The sequence below is a fragment of the Rhinoderma darwinii genome, chromosome 12 (assembly GCF_050947455.1).
Source record: "Rhinoderma darwinii isolate aRhiDar2 chromosome 12, aRhiDar2.hap1, whole genome shotgun sequence".
In the NCBI taxonomy this organism is placed as follows: domain Eukaryota; kingdom Metazoa; phylum Chordata; class Amphibia; order Anura; family Rhinodermatidae; genus Rhinoderma; species Rhinoderma darwinii.
This window is the reverse complement of record NC_134698.1, coordinates 85854060-85871947: the sequence shown is the minus strand read 5'-3', so window position 1 is coordinate 85871947 and position 17888 is coordinate 85854060. Positions and strand designations below refer to the sequence as shown.

The following is a 17888-nucleotide window of genomic DNA, read 5'->3' as shown; positions in this document are numbered from 1 at the left end:
AACAGAGTGTGTTGAGCAGCATTTAGGGGTGTGCACAATCCCACCCTGTCACCCCCATACTAGAGGTTACGTCCGGCATGGAGACCCCGTGTTCCAGTCAAATCTTTATGGTAATAGAAGATCAGAGCCCCTCCACCCGGCACTGGATAATTCCCCATCTCCTGGTCATCGAGGCTCTGCTGTCCTGATCGGAGCTTCAGTAATTCCCCTCACCCTCCTCTGATGATGGACTCCACCGTCTTTCTGTTTTATTTGCATCCTTCTTTTGGCTTCTCGTTGACCCTCTCCCTCCTCCGTCTTTGCCTCCTCTGATAAGTTGGGGTTCTGATCTTCACTTCTCACATGTTGAGACCCCCAGCCTTGGCATTGCCTTTTATTTGCTCCCTGATTTTTATGCACTACTGCCCCCACTATTTGCTGATCTCACCGGTTCTCTGAGGGTGTTTGCTCCCACTTTTCTGTTGCGGTTGACGACACATAGCAAACCAAATCGCACGAAACAGCCATGAGCCGAATATTCCTTCAGGAACTGTTCTCTATCTGAACCCCCAAACTCTAGTCCATTTACACAGGAGCCGGGTATTAAAGGTGCGTTCTCCCTTATTTATGTGTATGATATTCACAGTGTAAGAAGTCTGAGCCCGTCAGTAACTCCCCACCGTGTGCGTGACGTCCCATTGTGACCACTCAATAAGGGAGAGCGCTCCTTCTATCAGAGCCCGCCTGCTGTATATACGTCTGTAGGAGTCTGTATAGAGGCTGGACAACCTCTCATATACACAACACGTTTGGGGCTTTTTAGTCTGTCCCGGCCCCTCGCATGCTGAACCGCACTACAGCCACAGCCCTTACTCTTCTATTGCCCCAATATCTCCCTGCAAAAACTGGCTGAGGGTTCTGGAGCAATGTGTTTGTGCGGTTTGCTGTTTGTACGTGGCCATTTTATAGATAAATTCAGATTGTACAAGTCACATTGTAGGTAAAGAGAGCCGGGACTTGCACAGATCCCAGAAGCTTCTATACAGGACATGTCATTTCTTACTGCACACGTCTCGCCCATTACATCACGTGGAACTTTGCAAATACACAAGCCCTTGGTCACATATTACGTAGATTTGACCTAGTACTATAAAATGGCCACTGTTGTTGCGTGTGTCTGTCCCCGGAAGGGTGGACCTCACTGTTTTTGGATGACTGCAGCTGTAACCTTGAAGGATACGAATTCATCTTTCATTTATTTTTTCCCATCTAGACTGTATCAGGATAAACTGTAACTCCAGTAAGTTTACACCCTCAAATCTCATTTTGTTCTTTCTATCTCATGCACTTGTTGTATAATTATCTCCTCTGATTTGCATATTTATGATCTTGTGTTGCTTTGCCTCTGTTGTCCAGAATATTACTATACACTAATGCATCAAGCCTGACACCTAGTGGTCACACTGCAAACTGCAGGCGTACTCCAAACCGCTCACGTTATTTGCCATTATAACTATTGATCTGTTCATTTCTGGGGGAATATAAACTGTAAATCATTAGTCCCCTTGCACCTTCACTGATCACACACTCATGCCCTTGCTTCGTCATAAGAAAGCGAGAAGCTGGCAATCTTTCTTGTGAAACGACAGCTTTTGGCTTTCTTTGGGAGTGCATGCTGGATTTTGTAGTTCAACCAGAGGCTGCCAAGCTTTTAATGGATAACTTCTAAGATAAGAGGACAATTCTAGTTTAGGTGCACTTGGACACACTCGTTATACTTGGACTGGCAGTCTGAAGCCTGTGGGTGCCCCTGTCAGTGCATGTTTCCAGAATTGCCTGTGATATGTAGTCGGGCCGCGGTGACACGTGGGCTGCTGAGTGCCCTGTTCTAATCCTGAGCTGAAGGTAAATGGCCGTTATGACAGGCGCTGCAGCAAAGTACAGAGGTAAGTGCTCATCTATGGTCATTCAGGGGCTGAACCAAACCTGTTCATATGTCATGGTTTCTAAGCTTCTTTTAATCGTTCATTCCGTTGACTCTTCACACTCCAAACATCAAACACTTAATGGGACTTAAAGTAAGAAATGATTTGTGGGATCCGCAGTGAAAGGAAATTATCAGTGTAAAAGGACCTTTACTGTAAATGTGCAGGAGATGCTGTTACTGCCATAGAGAGGTTATTAACCTGTCATTCTCCGAGCTAGTCAATTGTCACACGTTGTACTGTGTAATCGTAGATGTCCAGGAGTCGTGTCTTCAGGATTTCGGGGGCAGGGTTTCTGGTCTTTGCTTCAAGGGAATATAACATGAGAAAATGACTTATTGTTTTTATTATACAAATTTCATAAACATTTTTTGTGTTCTTTTTTTTATCTGTGTGACTACCCCTAAATCTTGACATATTGCAGTTTCACACTGGCCACTAGAGCAGTCACAAAAAGCTATTCTTTCCTGATCTCTGTAGCAAACTTGTCAGCTTTGCTGTATATACAGGCACAGGATCAGCAGAGTCCTCTCATTATCATTAGTGTCGGTGAGTTACTGCTCTATCGTATTACTGGAAGCCTGGATAAGGCAGGATAGTAACACTATAGTTCTATATACTATACACTGTATACACACTCTGTACACGGCTCCCCTGGCCTCTGCTGGAGACTGTAAAAGTCTGAGATTTCTTTAATAGACTCCTATTCATCTGCTGCCATAAAGCGCACACTCTGCTGTACTGACTAGACAGGTGGGTTGTGTCTCCAAGATCACCCCCCCCCCCACACACACCTCTCTCGGGAAGGTTTTAACAAAAAACAACTAAACCCCCTATTTATCTATATACCTGAATTGAATGAAAGAAACTCAAATTAAATACATGACACATCCCGGTTTAAAGCTAGATCTTTACATTTTAATATTTTCCTGTAATTTTCTCCTCATGTGAATGTTCCGGCATCCGGTGTGACAAGTGTCACCAGACAGGAACGTGGCGCTCGTATTACAATGACGTTGTGTCTCCATATAGAGCGGCACGTGTAGAGAATGTCCGGCCGTACACCGCCCTACACATAGGATAGATGACCGCCACGTGTCCATGAGGGAGAGAAGCGTCTGCTATACTCATCAGTGTTGCTTATCTTGGAGAAACAAAGGATCAGATATTTTGACTCCTTTTACGTTCGATAACCCGGGGAATCCTCCAGTAAATGTGGTGTGTTCGGTGAGGGCTTTATGACTGCTGGATGTGGATGACGTGTACTGGGGAGACCAGGTGACCTGCCATTGTCAGGAAGATGGATCCTCGGATGTCTGACTATTATAGTTATTGATCTTCTCTGGTCGTATAATTATTACACCAAGGGCTGAACGCTGTCGCTGCCGTCAGTCAGTGCAGGCACAGGAGCCCCTGCTCTGAGAAGGGGGAGGATTTCATGCTCAGCAGGAGGTTAGCGCAGGATCGAATATGGGAGAAGTGTCTGACTGCGGTGAACGCCTCCACTTTGTCTGCACTGGGTTTCATACATGAGGCCGTTGGGCTTCTGATATTGCGGCATGTGATCACGATTATCCACACGACTCGTGAGATGCACAGCTGACCGGTAACGACTCCGCGGTCACGCTTTAGTCTTGCGCCATTTTGGTGTACACAGGACTTTTTTCTTTCTTTTGCGAGGGGAGATGAAAAAAACAAAAACCGCTGTTCTGGGTTGTTTTTTTTGGTATTTATTGCATGGGATGAATAGTACGGGTCATTATTGTGAAAAAAGAAAAATATTTTAAATAGTTAAAACCGTACACGATTAATAGAGCCGCAAACATGAAGTATTTTGCAAGGGGGGAAAAGGGATTTTGTTTTTTCCTAATTTCTTTTGTTTAACTTTTATTTAACTCGCCCTGTGATCATGGGGTGACCGGGAGCCCCTACCTCTGTCTTACCACTTAGATGCCGCTATCGCTATTCACCACAGCATCTGATTGGTTCACCTGCCGTGATGGGAGTCCTCGCTGATCCCGGCCATTGCAGCCGTGTCTCCGCTATAATACACAATTGTCACCGCTCCTCAGCCGGCACCATCCACGCGCTGTACATTCGCTGCACCTGGCGCTAATCACACAGTGCCCGCGTATTAAATGTTCAATGGAGGTCGTCGGGCGGTTACACAACTGAGCTGTCCGGATTGTTCACACCATTTTATTTACAATTTAAGTAAGAAAGGCCATAATGAGACCCTGCTTGTTGATGGTTTTCAAGCAGCAGCTTCTTCCTTACCACAAAGAGTAGAAGTAAACGAAAAACTAGAATATTGTGTAAAACACGGCTGCTGGAGATCACAGGTGGAGCTTTCCTGTAAGATGTCATTGTATAATTGGATCGCCCCTATATTCTGACGGAGCGGGCATCATGCCCCTCACAATAAGGTCACAACGGAGATCTGGACTTATGAAAGTTAAAGGGATCCAGTCCCAGCATTTCACATATTAACCCCGCAATACCTGGTGGAGGAACCGTCATTTTTATGTTGTCACCTATAATTATCTTCCTAGTAGTTCGGTCTCTAGTATTCCGTTTTTTACTGTTCCCGCGCCGTATGCCAATGAGCAGAAGAGTCATATCTCCATTCCTCAAGCCTTTCCTAGTTAGCCCCGCCTCCTTACTTTTGATTGACAGCTCCCCGCCTCCCCCAGCACACACGAAATCCCACGCCCGCGCATCGTTGTCCTCTTCTGGTCCACGCGCACAATGGGACACCATAGCGGCGCATGCACAGTAACTAGATTTGAGGCTCGGACAAAGCAGGGAATGGTGTCTGACCATACAAGACATCTCAGATGAGATTTCGGCATTCATTTCGGGCATAACAGGCAGGAACGAGACTGCCGGATTATTACCATAAAAGGCGTTAAATGTTTGCAGGCCGTTATTTGCGGTCGGAGGAGGCGTTTATTAGGAGAGGGGATAACAGCAATGAACTTTTGGCAGCAGCAGCCAGCGAGGGGTGCGGAGAGGTCAATAGGTGAAATGCTGGTGACAGGTTCGCTTCAAGTTTCGCCCAGCACAGGTTTATATATGGCGACTGCCGCCGGGCAATGACTGTTATTGTGTCTCCCATTCGTCTCTCTTCGCTTCCACATCATAATTGAGTCCTGTAGATTTCGTACATCTGTGGCCATTTCCAGTGAGAGGCGGGTGAAATTATCTGCACTGAAATGCGTATAATTATTTGCATTTTCCTCAAACACGACTTTGATGAATCAGCTGGCGCTGGGGCTGAGCCGCATGCAAGGAAATTCTGCTTTATATTTCCAGGGGAATAAGGACTTTTATGTTTCACCTTCAGTAATCGACCTGGAGATGATGTGGGAAGAAACTGGCAGGATGGACGTCATGTGTGACACGTGACTGAGCTGCTGCAGGTCCTCCAACATTAATCATACAATGGCAGGAACAGCCCCATCGGTAACGGCCCTCGCCACCCGAGGCCATTGCTGCTGAGTGCCATTGTTGACGTCGAGGCCATTGGCACCGTTTACTATAGCTGATGACATGGCGAGTGCGGCCCGAGGATCTGGTGATGTAGATCCCTGCTATAGTCTCCTCCTGTGCTGCCACAGATAGTGAGTATTCTATACTCCGAGTACTACAGGAGACATTGCTGCACTATATTACTGATGAATAGACTGATGAGAACAGAGGCCGACCACTGGACCCCACATCATTGCACCTGGGTAAAGCTTTAACATTGTCACCTCAATTATGGAAGGTTTTACCATTGAGATCGGTTTTATTTTGGGGCCGTGCACCCACATTGTAAAGGTGGAGTACATGTGTTGTAGCAGGCGGTTACGCCATGTATGTGGAATGACGGGGCTGTGGATGTGCAGGAGCTCCGTGTCCTGAATGTGTTTTCTCCACTTTCTCCAACATCTCATGTTCTTATGAGTAATGATCACGATACAAACGCCTCTGATATGAATCCTTCCTGAATTCAGACCAGCGATCCTGTTTTTATCACTACTTGTACTGCTTGCAGTTTCTGTTTTCAGCAGGGTTCAGCTTCTTTTCAGCACTACAGCTGTTGTAAAACTACAATTCCCAGCATGCCCTCACAGTCTTTGGCTGGAATAATGAAGCCCTTGACGGTCAGTGCATGCTGGGAGTCGTAGTTTCACAACAGCTGGAGTAAAGAATGTTACTGACCCCTGGTCTACAGAGACACCAGGATTGTCCTTCAGCCTGGTCGGTGCTCTCCAGATCTGCCCGCTCTTTATTTGTGTAATAGGCGGTGACCCCAACACGATCATCACTTTATAAAATAGAAGACTGGTATTTTGGTGCCACCTGGTGGCCAGTTCCTGCACTGCTGATGCGTCTATTAAAGGGTAAAGGAGATTTATTCAGGAAAGTCTCTCCGATTCTGTTCAGTTTTATTTTGAAAATGCAAGAACAGAACAATGAGAGACAGAATGGTGGAGATACATAAAGGCAATCAAAGGGCAAAACTCTGTTATTCAGAAGTATACATGTAACCTAAACCAAGAAGTAACCAAGATACTATTCCACCAGTCTATAATTGGGGAAACCAGAAAGAGCAGGGCTGAGAAGAAACTGGAGAAAATATAAAAGGCAACAACAAAATAAGGGCAGAAATAAGTGATAAATAATCCTAAAACATACCTCCCAACCGTCCCGGATCCGGCGGGACAGTCCTGGTTTCTCACCGCTGTCCCACCGTCCCGGGCAGTCTGCAGAATGTCCCGCTGGGCGCTTCAGCTGTATCAAAAGAAGGCAGGAGTCTTGCAGCGGCGTTCTCACTGGGATAGATGCCGGCACGGGGGGGGGGGACCAGTCCAGTCACCTGACCGGTCATCTGACCTCACCGGTCGGGTGACAGGTCAGGTGACTGAACTGGTCCACTCCCAGGCCGGCATCGACACCAGTGAGAACGCCGCTGCAAGACTCGGGCCGCCTTCTGACGGTGAGTGAAAGCAGATCGGAGAGTGGCAGCAGTAGGGCCGGCTACCTCTTATAAGTGGGTTGTGTTGTGCTACCTACAGGGAGCTATCTACAGGGGGGCTGTGTGTGGAGCTATCTACAGGGGGGCTGTGTCTGGTGCTATGTACAGGGGGTGGCTGTATCTGGAGCTATCTATAGGGGGGCTGTGTGTGGAGCAATCTACAGGGGGCTGTGTGGAGCAATCTACAGGGGGGCTGTGTGTGGAGCTATCTACAGGGGGGCTGTGTCTGGTGCTATGTACAGGGGGTGGCTGTATCTGGAGCTATCTATAGGGGGGCTATGTGTGGAGCTATCTACAGGGGGCTTGTGTGGCGCTATCTACAGGGGGCTGTGTGTGGAGCAATCTACAGGGGGCTGTGTGGAGCAATCTACAGGGGGCTGTGTGTGGAGCAATCTACAGGGGGGCTGTGTCTGGCGCTATGTACAGGGGGGCTGTGTGTGGAGCAATCTACAGGGGGGCTGTGTCTGGCGCTATGTACAGGGGGGCTGTGTCTGGCGCTATGTACAGGGGGGGCTGTGTGTGGAGCAATCTACAGGGGGGCTGTGTGTGGCGCTATCTACAGGGGGGCTGTGTCTGGCGCTATGTACAGGGGGGGCTGTGTGTGGAGCTATCTACAGGGGGGCTGTGTGTGGAGCTATCTACAGGGGGCTGTGTCTGGTGCTATGTACAGGGGGCTGTGTCTGGTGCTATGTACAGGGGGTGGCTGTATCTGGAGCTATCTATAGGGGGGCTATGTGTGGAGCTATCTACAGGGGGCTTGTGTGGCGCTATCTACAGGGGGCTGTGTGTGGAGCAATCTACAGGGGGCTGTGTGTGGAGCAATCTACAGGGGGCTGTGTGTGGAGCAATCTACAGGGGGCTGTGTGGAGCAATCTACAGGGGGCTGTGTGGAGCAATCTACAGGGGGCTGTGTGTGGAGCAATCTACAGGGGGGCTGTGTCTGGCGCTATGTACAGGGGGGCTGTGTCTGGCGCTATGTACAGGGGGGGCTGTGTGTGGAGCAATCTACAGGGGGGCTGTGTGTGGCGCTATCTACAGGGGGGCTGTGTCTGGCGCTATGTACAGGGGGGGCTGTGTGTGGAGCAATCTACAGGGGGGCTGTGTGTGGCGCTATCTACAGGGGGGCTGTGTGTGGAGCTATCTACAGGGGGCTGTGTCTGGTGCTATGTACAGGGGGTGGCTGTATCTGGAGCTATCTATAGGGGGGCTATGTGTGGAGCTATCTACAGGGGGCTTGTGTGGCGCTATCTACAGGGGGCTGTGTGTGGAGCAATCTACAGGGGGGCTGTGTGTGGAGCTATGTACAGGGGGCTGTGTTTGGAGCTATGTACAGGGGGGCTGTGTGTGGAGCAATCTACAGGGGGGGCTGTGTCTGGCGCTATGTACAGGGGGCTGTTTGGAGCGATCTACAGGGGGCTGTGTGTGGTGCTATGTACATGAGGGCTATGTGTGGAGTGATCTACAGGGGGAATGTGTCTGGCGCTATGTACAGGGGGGCTGTGTCTGGAGCTATGTACAGGGGGGCTGTGTGTGGGGCAATCTACAGGGGGCTGTGTGTGGAGCTATGTACAGGGGGGCTGTGTGTGGAGCTATGTACAGGGGGGCTGTGTGTGGAGCAATCTACAGGGGGGGCTGTGTCTGGCGCTATGTACAGGGGGCTGTTTGGAGCGATCTACAGGGGGGCTGTGTCTGGCGCTATCTACAGGGGGGCTGTGTGGAGCTATCTACAGGGGGGCTGTGTGTGGAGTGATCTACAGGGGGGCCGTGTCTGGCGCTATCTACAGGGGGGGCTGTGTGGAGCTATCTACAGGGGGGCTGTGTGTGGAGCTATGTACAGGGGGGCTGTGTGTGGAGCAATCTACAGGGGGGCTGTGTGTGGAGCAATCTACAGGGGGGGCTGTGTCTGGCGCTATGTACAGGGGGGCTGTGTGTGGAGCAATCTACAGGGGGGCTGTGTGTGGAGCAATCTACAGGGGGGGCTGTGTCTGGCGCTATGTACAGGGGGGCTGTGTGTGGAGCAATCTACAGGGGGGCTGTGTGGCGCTATCTACAGGGGGGCTGTGTGTGGCGCTATCTACAGGGGGCTGTGTGTGGTGCTATGTACAGGGGGGCTGTGTCTGGCGCTATGTACAGGAGGGGCTGTGTCTGGCGCTATGTACAGGGGGGCTGTGTCTGGCGCTATCTACAGGGGGGCTGTGTGTGGTGCTATGTACAGGGGGGGCTGTGTGTGGAGCAATCTACAGGGGGGCTGTGTCTGGCGCTATGTACAGGGGGGCTGTGTCTGGCGCTATGTACAGGGGGGGCTGTGTCTGGCGCTATGTACAGGGGGGGCTGTGTGTGGAGCAATCTACAGGGGGGCTGTGTCTGGCGCTATCTACAGGGGGGCTGTGTCTGGCGCTATGTACAGGGGGGGCTGTGTCTGGCGCTATCTACAGGGGGGCTGTGTCTGGCGCTATCTACAGGGGGGCTGTGTCTGGCGCTATCTACAGGGGGGCTGTGTCTGGCGCTATCTACAGGGGGGCTGTGTCTGGCGCTATCTACAGGGGGGCTGTGTCTGGCGCTATCTACAGGGGGGCTGTGTCTGGCGCTATCTACAGGGGGGCTGTGTCTGGCGCTATGTACAGGGGGGGCTGTGTGTGGAGCAATCTACAGGGGGGCTGTGTGTGGCGCTATCTACAGGGGGGCTGTGTCTGGCGCTATGTACAAGGGGGGCTGTGTGTGGCGCTATCTACAGGGGGGCTGTGTGTGGCGCTATCTACAGGGGGGCTGTGTGTGGCGCTATCTACAGGGGGGCTGTGTGTGGCGCTATCTACAGGGGGGCTGTGTCTGGCGCTATGTACAGGGGGGCTGTGTCTGGCGCTATGTACAGGGGGGGCTGTTTGTGGAACTATCTACAGGGGGGCTGTGTCTGGCGCTATGTACAGGGGGGCTGTGTCTGGCGCTATGTACAGGGGGGGCTGTGTGTGGAGCTATCTACAGGGGGGCTCTGGTGGATGATTTTTCCATTGACCGGTAGCAGAGTTACACAACTGGAACAAAAATTCCCTATCATGTAACTCTGCTACCTGTCAATGGAAAAGTCATCCACCACAGGGTCTCCCTCTTGACTTTCATTGTTCTCAGCCTGTTGGTTTGTCCTGCAGCTGCTGCCGCCGTGATGAGCAAATGTTCTACCCAAGATAGGAAAAGTAACACAAAGACGACATAACCGGATCCTTAATATCTGTGATATCCGGACAGTCCAGAGATCCGCAGTGAGAATGTGCGCGCGTTATTTGAAGAAGGATCTGGCCGTGATTTGATGGGTTGTTGTCGGATATTGGGCGTGGCTTAAAATGTCCCTCTTTTCCGAATTCAAAAGTTGGGAGGTATGCTGCCTCTTTTAGGCATATCTGTTCACAAGGTAGGAGCGCAGTCTTCCCAGCACCCCTTGGGTAGGGGGGGGGGGGCTGACGATACCTGTGATTCACGAGAATGCTAAAATATGAAGCTGTGTAGGGAGTCTGTACAAGAAGAGTTTCCAGCAGTAAAATCCACCACGATGAATTGTATGTGATCTCAGCAGGATTGTTGAGCCTAACCTCAAATTTAAGCAAGGACTGCTCTACTTAAAATGTCAGTGAAACCCCACTCTTAGGGAATCCCTGTCCCTGTTGCTAAGCTATTGTCTTGAGGGCAGCTTTATATTCAAGGTCAAGACTAAGAAACTCTGGTTTGGAATGGGATGGTTGCACGTCCTTTGCAGTATTTGCCTCTAGCCCTCAAAGTACCGGTAGCGTTCCACGGCAATGAGAATGATCTTGGCTTGAGGCAAACTAAATGTTCAGTCTAGTACAGGCAAGACGCTGGGCTGGCTAACTAGTGAGTTGTTCTGCCACGGTTGAAAGAATATCTGGGACTAATAGCCTCCAATAGTCTCAGATTTCCTAACCCCAACTACTCCTCATCATTAATAGAACATTTTAAGTGTAACCACTGCTAACGTACTGCACAAACGATACTTTCTATATGGTGCGCAAACAGAGGGGTAATATGATGGATAAATAACTACTCTATAGAGCACATAGAGGGGTCATATGTGTATACATAACAGCCACGCAGAGCACATAGAGCGATCATACGGTGTATACATAACAGCCACACAGAGCACATAGAGGGGTCATACGTGTATACATAACAGCCACACAGAGCACATAGAGCAATCATACGGTGTATACATAAGTCATACAGAGCACATAGAGGGGTCATACGTGTATACATAACAGCCACACAGAGCACATAGAGGGGTCATACGGTGTATACATAACAGCCACACAGAGCACATAGAGGGGTCATACGTGTATACATAACAGCCACACAGAGCACATAGAGGGGTCATACATGTATCCATAACAGCCACACAGAGCACATAGAGGGGTCATACGGTGTATACATAACAGCCACACAGAGCACATAGAGGGGTCATACGTGTATACATAACAGCCACACAGAGCACATAGAGCAATCATACGGTGTATACATAAGTCATACAGAGCACATAGAGGGGTCATACGTGTATACATAACAGCCACAGAGCACATAGAGGGGTCATACGTGTATACATAACAGCCACAGAGCACATAGAGGGGTCATACGGTGTATACATAACAGCCACACAGAGCACATAGAGGGGTCATACATGTATCCATAACAGCCACACAGAGGGGTCATACGGTGTATACATAACAGCCACACAGGTCACATAGAGGGGTCATACGTGTATACATAACAGCCACACAGAGCACATAGAGGGGTCATACGTGTATACATAACAGCCACACAGAGCACATAGAGGGGTCATACGTGTATACATAACAGCCACACAGAGCACATAGAGGGGTCATACGTGTATACATAACAGCCACACAGCACATAGAGGGGTCATACAGTGTATACATAACAGCCATACAGAGCACACAGAGGGGTCATACGGTGTATACATAACAGCCATACAGAGCACACAGAGGGGTCATACGGTGTATACATAACAGCCACACAGAGCACATAGAGGGGTCATACGTGTATACATAACAGCCACACAGCACATAGAGGGGTCATACATGTATCCATAACAGCCACACAGCACATAGAGGGGTCATACATGTATCCATAACAGCCACACAGAGTACACAGAGGGGTCATGCGGTGTATACATAACCGCCACACAGATCACATAGAACAGTCATACGTGTATCCATAACAGCCACACAGAGCACATAGAGGGGTCATACGGTGTATCCATAACAGCCACACAGCACATAGAGGGGTCATACGGTGTATACATAACAGCCATACAGAGCACATAGAGGGGTCATACGTGTATCCATAACAGCCACACAGAGCACATAGAGCGATCATACGGTGTATAAATAACAGCCATACAGAGCACATAGAGGGGGTCACACGGTGTGTCCATCACATGACCCGGTAACGAGCCGTGCATCTGTGCATCCATCACATTACCAGAACAGAATTTTATCCCTGGAAGTAAACCATAATGTAATGACGGGGTAGGGAGACAGACAGGTGAGCCCTAATCTACCCGCCACTCAGTTCCTGCCTACTTGCACGACCCATCCTAGGCGACGGCGTACAACTGGGCGACGGTCCCTACGCTCAATATGTGCACGACAGACAAACAGACAAGGGTACACAGAAGCTAAGGGAAATGTGGCAGTTGCCCACGGCAACACCGTGAGCAACAAGAGTAGTGAACGAGCCGAGTCAAACCAGGAGTGTTCGAGGTACCAAAACACAGAGAAGGAGCGTAGTAGTAAAGCCAGGGTCAATATGAAGCAGGGACAAATAGCAGCAGCAGAGCCAGGAAACCAGACAGAATCACAGGCAAAGGAGAAGCAGGAAATGCAGGTATAAATAAACCGAGGGCGGGAGCTAGAACCGTCTGGCCAGGCTGTAATAGGTTCTCCCACTCCTCAGCCTACCAGCCTGAGTGGTAGCAGATCGAGTCACTCTATCCGACCTAGGAACTGATGCAGACTGATTAACCACGGGCGTCAACACAGAAGCTGTGTCTGGCAGATCCTTTACACATAAGTGTTCCTACTCAGGGCGGATTTTGGGGTGTGCGACCTGTGCCTTCACACAGGGCGCATCACTCCAGCAGGTGGAGGGAGTGCTGCGCTGGCTCCTTTTCCCTGCTTGTGTTTCAGAAGCGGTAGTTAGGCCTGGAGCAGAGAAGGAGCGCCCGCGTGGAAAGGCTGCTGCAGTGTCGCCAGGCTTGGGCGCTCCTTCTCTGCTCTCAGCATAACTACCGCTGTAGCAGCTGCTACGGGGCCAGTAGCATGGGGGCTGCGGCTGCTACGGGACCCATGCCACCTGCCTGCACAGGAACTCCCATTCCATGTGGCCCTCTAGCAGCCGCTACGGCGGTAGCGACGCCATATGTAATAGTATCTCCATTCTTAGGACGCAGACACTATTGAACAGAGGTATCTCCCTGCTCTGCCATTTACTAGGCTACAGGCCTCTCAGCCTGCAGCCTATCCTGTGCAGGAACAGGATCCCTGCGCAGGCCGGCGGGATGTCACTATGCAAGGATCCCGTCAGCATTCTAAAGCAGCTCCGTTCTTGGAGGGAATGGGGTCTAGGTGAGTGTAAAGTTTTTTGGTTTGATTTGTTAAGGGGGCGCTGTCTTCAAGGGGGTGGCGGGGGGGCAGTATGGTGCGGTCTACAAGGGGAAGACGGGGGGCTGTATGGCAGAATCTACTGGGGCACTAATTATAAGGGGGGGCTGTATGGCACCCAGGGGACAGGGGGCATTACACTGTGGGGGGCCACTAAGGGGGCATTATACAGTGTAGGGGCACAACAGGGGGCAATATATTGTGTGGACACAAAGTACAAAATAAGGTGTCCTTAAAGGGGTTATAATATATTCTTAAATATTGTCATTATACTGTGTGGAGGCAGCTATGGGGGCATTATACTGTGTGGAGGCAGCTATGGGGGCATTATACTGTGTGGGGGCAGCTATGGGGGCATTATACTGTGTGGAGGCAGCTATTGGGACATTATACTGTGTGGGGGCAGCTATGGGGACACTATACTGTGTGGAGGCAGCTATGGGGCATTATACTGTGTGGAGGCAGCTATGGTGACATTATACTGTGTGGAGGCAGCTATGGGGACATTATACTGTGTGGAGGCAGCTATGGGGACATTATACTCTGTGGGGGCAGCTATGGGGACATTATACTGTGTGGGGGCAGCTATGGGGACATTATACTGTGTGGAGGGCAGTTATGGGGGCATTATACTGTGTGGAGGGCAGTTATGGGGGCAATATACTGTGTGGGGGCAGCTATGGGGCATTATACTGTGTGGAGGCAGCTATGGGGACATTATACTGTGTGGAGGCAGCTATGGGGACATTATACTGTGTGGAGGCAGCTATGGGGACATTATACTGTGGAGGCAGCTATGGGGCATTATACTGTGTGGACAGTTATGGGGGCATTATACTGTGTGGAGGCAGCTATGGGGACATTATACTGTGGAGGCAGCTATGGGGACATTATACTTTGTGGACAGTTATGGGGGCATTATACTGTGTGGAGGCAGTTATGGGGACATTATACTGTGGGGGCAGCTATGGGTACATTTTACTGTGTGGAGGCAGCTATGGGGACATTATACTGTGTGGGGGCAGCTATGGGGGCATTATACTGTGTGGAGGGCAGCTATAGGGACATTATACTGTGTGGTGGCAGCTATGGGGACATTATACTGTGTGGGGGCAGCTATGGGGACATTATACTGTGTGGAGGCAGCTATGGGGACATTATACTGTGTGGAGGCAGCTATGGGGACATTATACTGTGTGGGGGCAGCTATGGGGACATTATACTGTGTGGAGGCAGCTATGGGGACATTATACTGTGTGGAGGCAGCTATGGGGACATTATACTGTGTGGAGGCAGCTATGGGGACATTATACTGTGTGGAGGCAGCTATGGGGGCATTATACTGTGTGGGGGCAGCTATGGGGGCATTATACTGTGTGGGGGCAGCTATGGGGGCATTATACTGTGTGGAGGCAGCTATGAGGACATTATACTGTGTGGAGGCAGCTATGGGGACATGATACTGTGGAGGCAGCTATGGGGGCATTATACTGTGTGGAGGCAGTTATGGGGACATTATACAGTGTGGAGGCAGCTATGGGGACATTATACTGTGTGGGGGCAGCTATGGGGACATTATACTGTGTGGAGGCAGCTATGGGGACATTATACTGTGTGGGGGCAGCTATGGGGACATTATACTGTGTGGGGGCAGCTATGGGGACATTATACTGTGTGGAGGGCAGTTATGGGGGCATTATACTGTGTGGAGGGCAGTTATGGGGGCAATATACTGTGTGGGGGCAGCTATGGGGCATTATACTGTGTGGAGGCAGCTATGGGGACATTATACTGTGTGGAGGCAGCTATGGGGACATTATACTGTGGAGGCAGCTATGGGGCATTATACTGTGTGGACAGTTATGGGGGCATTATACTGTGTGGAGGCAGTTATGGGGACATTATACTGTGTGGGGGCAGCTATGGGTACATTATACTGTGTGGAGGCAGCTATGGGGACATTATACTGTGTGGGGGCAGCTATGGGGGCATTATACTGTGTGGAGGGCAGCTATAGGGACATTATACTGTGTGGTGGCAGCTATGGGGACATTATACTGTGTGGGGGCAGCTATGGGGACATTATACTGTGTGGAGGCAGCTATGGGGACATTATACTGTGTGGAGGCAGCTATGGGGACATTATACTGTGTGGGGGCAGCTATGGGGACATTATACTGTGTGGAGGCAGCTATGGGGACATTATACTGTGTGGAGGCAGCTATGGGGACATTATACTGTGTGGAGGCAGCTATGGGGACATTATACTGTGTGGAGGCAGCTATGGGGGCATTATACTGTGTGGGGGCAGCTATGGGGGCATTATACTGTGTGGGGGCAGCTATGGGGGCATTATACTGTGTGGAGGCAGCTATGAGGACATTATACTGTGTGGAGGCAGCTATGGGGACATGATACTGTGGAGGCAGCTATGGGGGCATTATACTGTGTGGAGGCAGTTATGGGGACATTATACAGTGTGGAGGCAGCTATGGGGACATTATACTGTGTGGGGGCAGCTATGGGGACATTATACTGTGTGGGGGCAGCTATGGGGACATTATACTGTGTGGGGGCAGCTATGGGGACATTATACTGTGTGGGGGCAGCTATGGGGGCATTATACTGTGTGGAGGCAGCTATGGGGGCATTATACTGTGTGGAGGCAGCTATGGGGACATTATACTGTGTGGGGGCAGCTATGGGGACATTATACTGTGTGGAGGCAGCTATGGGGGCATTATACTGTGTGGGGGCAGCTATGGGGGCATTATACTGTGTGGGGGCAGCTATGGGGGCATTATACTGTGGGGGCAGCTATGGGGACATTATACTGTGTGGAGGCAGCTATGGGGACATTATACTGTGTGGAGGCAGCTATGGGGGCATTATACTGTGTGGGGGCAGCTATGGGGGCATTATACTGTGTGGAGGCAGCTATGAGGACATTATACTGTGTGGAGGCAGCTATGGGGACATGATACTGTGGAGGCAGCTATGGGGGCATTATACTGTGTGGAGGCAGTTATGGGGACATTATACAGTGTGGAGGCAGCTATGGGGACATTATACTGTGTGGGGGCAGCTATGGGGACATTATACTGTGTGGAGGCAGCTATGGGGACATTATACTGTGTGGGGGCAGCTATGGGGACATTATACTGTGTGGAGGGCAGTTATGGGGGCATTATACTGTGTGGAGGGCAGTTATGGGGGCAATATACTGTGTGGGGGCAGCTATGGGGCATTATACTGTGTGGAGGCAGCTATGGGGACATTATACTGTGTGGAGGCAGCTATGGGGACATTATACTGTGGAGGCAGCTATGGGGCATTATACTGTGTGGACAGTTATGGGGGCATTATACTGTGTGGAGGCAGCTATGGGGACATTATACTGTGGAGGCAGCTATGGGGACATTATACTTTGTGGACAGTTATGGGGGCATTATACTGTGTGGAGGCAGTTATGGGGACATTATACTGTGTGGGGGCAGCTATGGGTACATTATACTGTGTGGAGGCAGCTATGGGGACATTATACTGTGTGGGGGCAGCTATGGGGGCATTATACTGTGTGGAGGGCAGCTATAGGGACATTATACTGTGTGGTGGCAGCTATGGGGACATTATACTGTGTGGGGGCAGCTATGGGGACATTATACTGTGTGGAGGCAGCTATGGGGACATTATACTGTGTGGGGGCAGCTATGGGGGCATTATACTGTGTGGAGGCAGCTATGGGGACATTATACTGTGTGGAGGCAGCTATGGGGACATTATACTGTGTGGAGGCAGCTATGGGGGCATTATACTGTGTGGGGGCAGCTATGGGGGCATTATACTGTGTGGGGGCAGCTATGGGGGCATTATACTGTGTGGAGGCAGCTATGAGGACATTATACTGTGTGGAGGCAGCTATGGGGACATGATACTGTGGAGGCAGCTATGGGGGCATTATACTGTGTGGAGGCAGCTATGAGGACATTATACTGTGTGGAGGCAGCTATGGGGACATGATACTGTGGAGGCAGCTATGGGGGCATTATACTGTGTGGAGGCAGTTATGGGGACATTATACAGTGTGGAGGCAGCTATGGGGACATTATACTGTGTGGGGGCAGCTATGGGGACATTATACTGTGTGGGGGCAGCTATGGGGACATTATACTGTGTGGGGGCAGCTATGGGGACATTATACTGTGTGGGGGCAGCTAT

At 50.5% G+C, this 17888-nt stretch overlaps 1 protein-coding gene and 1 long non-coding RNA gene across 25 annotated transcripts in view; one reads left to right on the top strand and one right to left on the bottom strand.

Moving 5' to 3' along the window:
* The window catches only part of NRXN3 (neurexin 3), a 336181-nt gene that overhangs the window by 126647 nt on the left and 191646 nt on the right, over nt 1–17888 (top strand). For 20 of the 24 annotated variants that reach the window (XR_012851426.1, XR_012851425.1, XM_075844446.1 and 17 more), the window contains one exon: nt 1253–1279. The exons of the other annotated variants lie outside the window; for them this stretch is intronic. Coding sequence is in view for 18 of the 20 variants with exons in the window: in XM_075844446.1 (XP_075700561.1) it covers nt 1253–1279 (27 nt within the window). In the remaining 2 variants the exon portion in view is untranslated. The remainder of the gene's footprint in view (nt 1–1252; nt 1280–17888) is intronic. 24 annotated transcript variants of the gene reach the window in all.
* Nucleotides 2095–6793, bottom strand: LOC142664974 (uncharacterized). Its single transcript, XR_012851431.1, has 2 exons — nt 6648–6793; nt 2095–2269 (listed from the first exon to the last, which is right to left on the bottom strand). It is a non-coding gene; the product is annotated as an uncharacterized LOC142664974 (long non-coding RNA).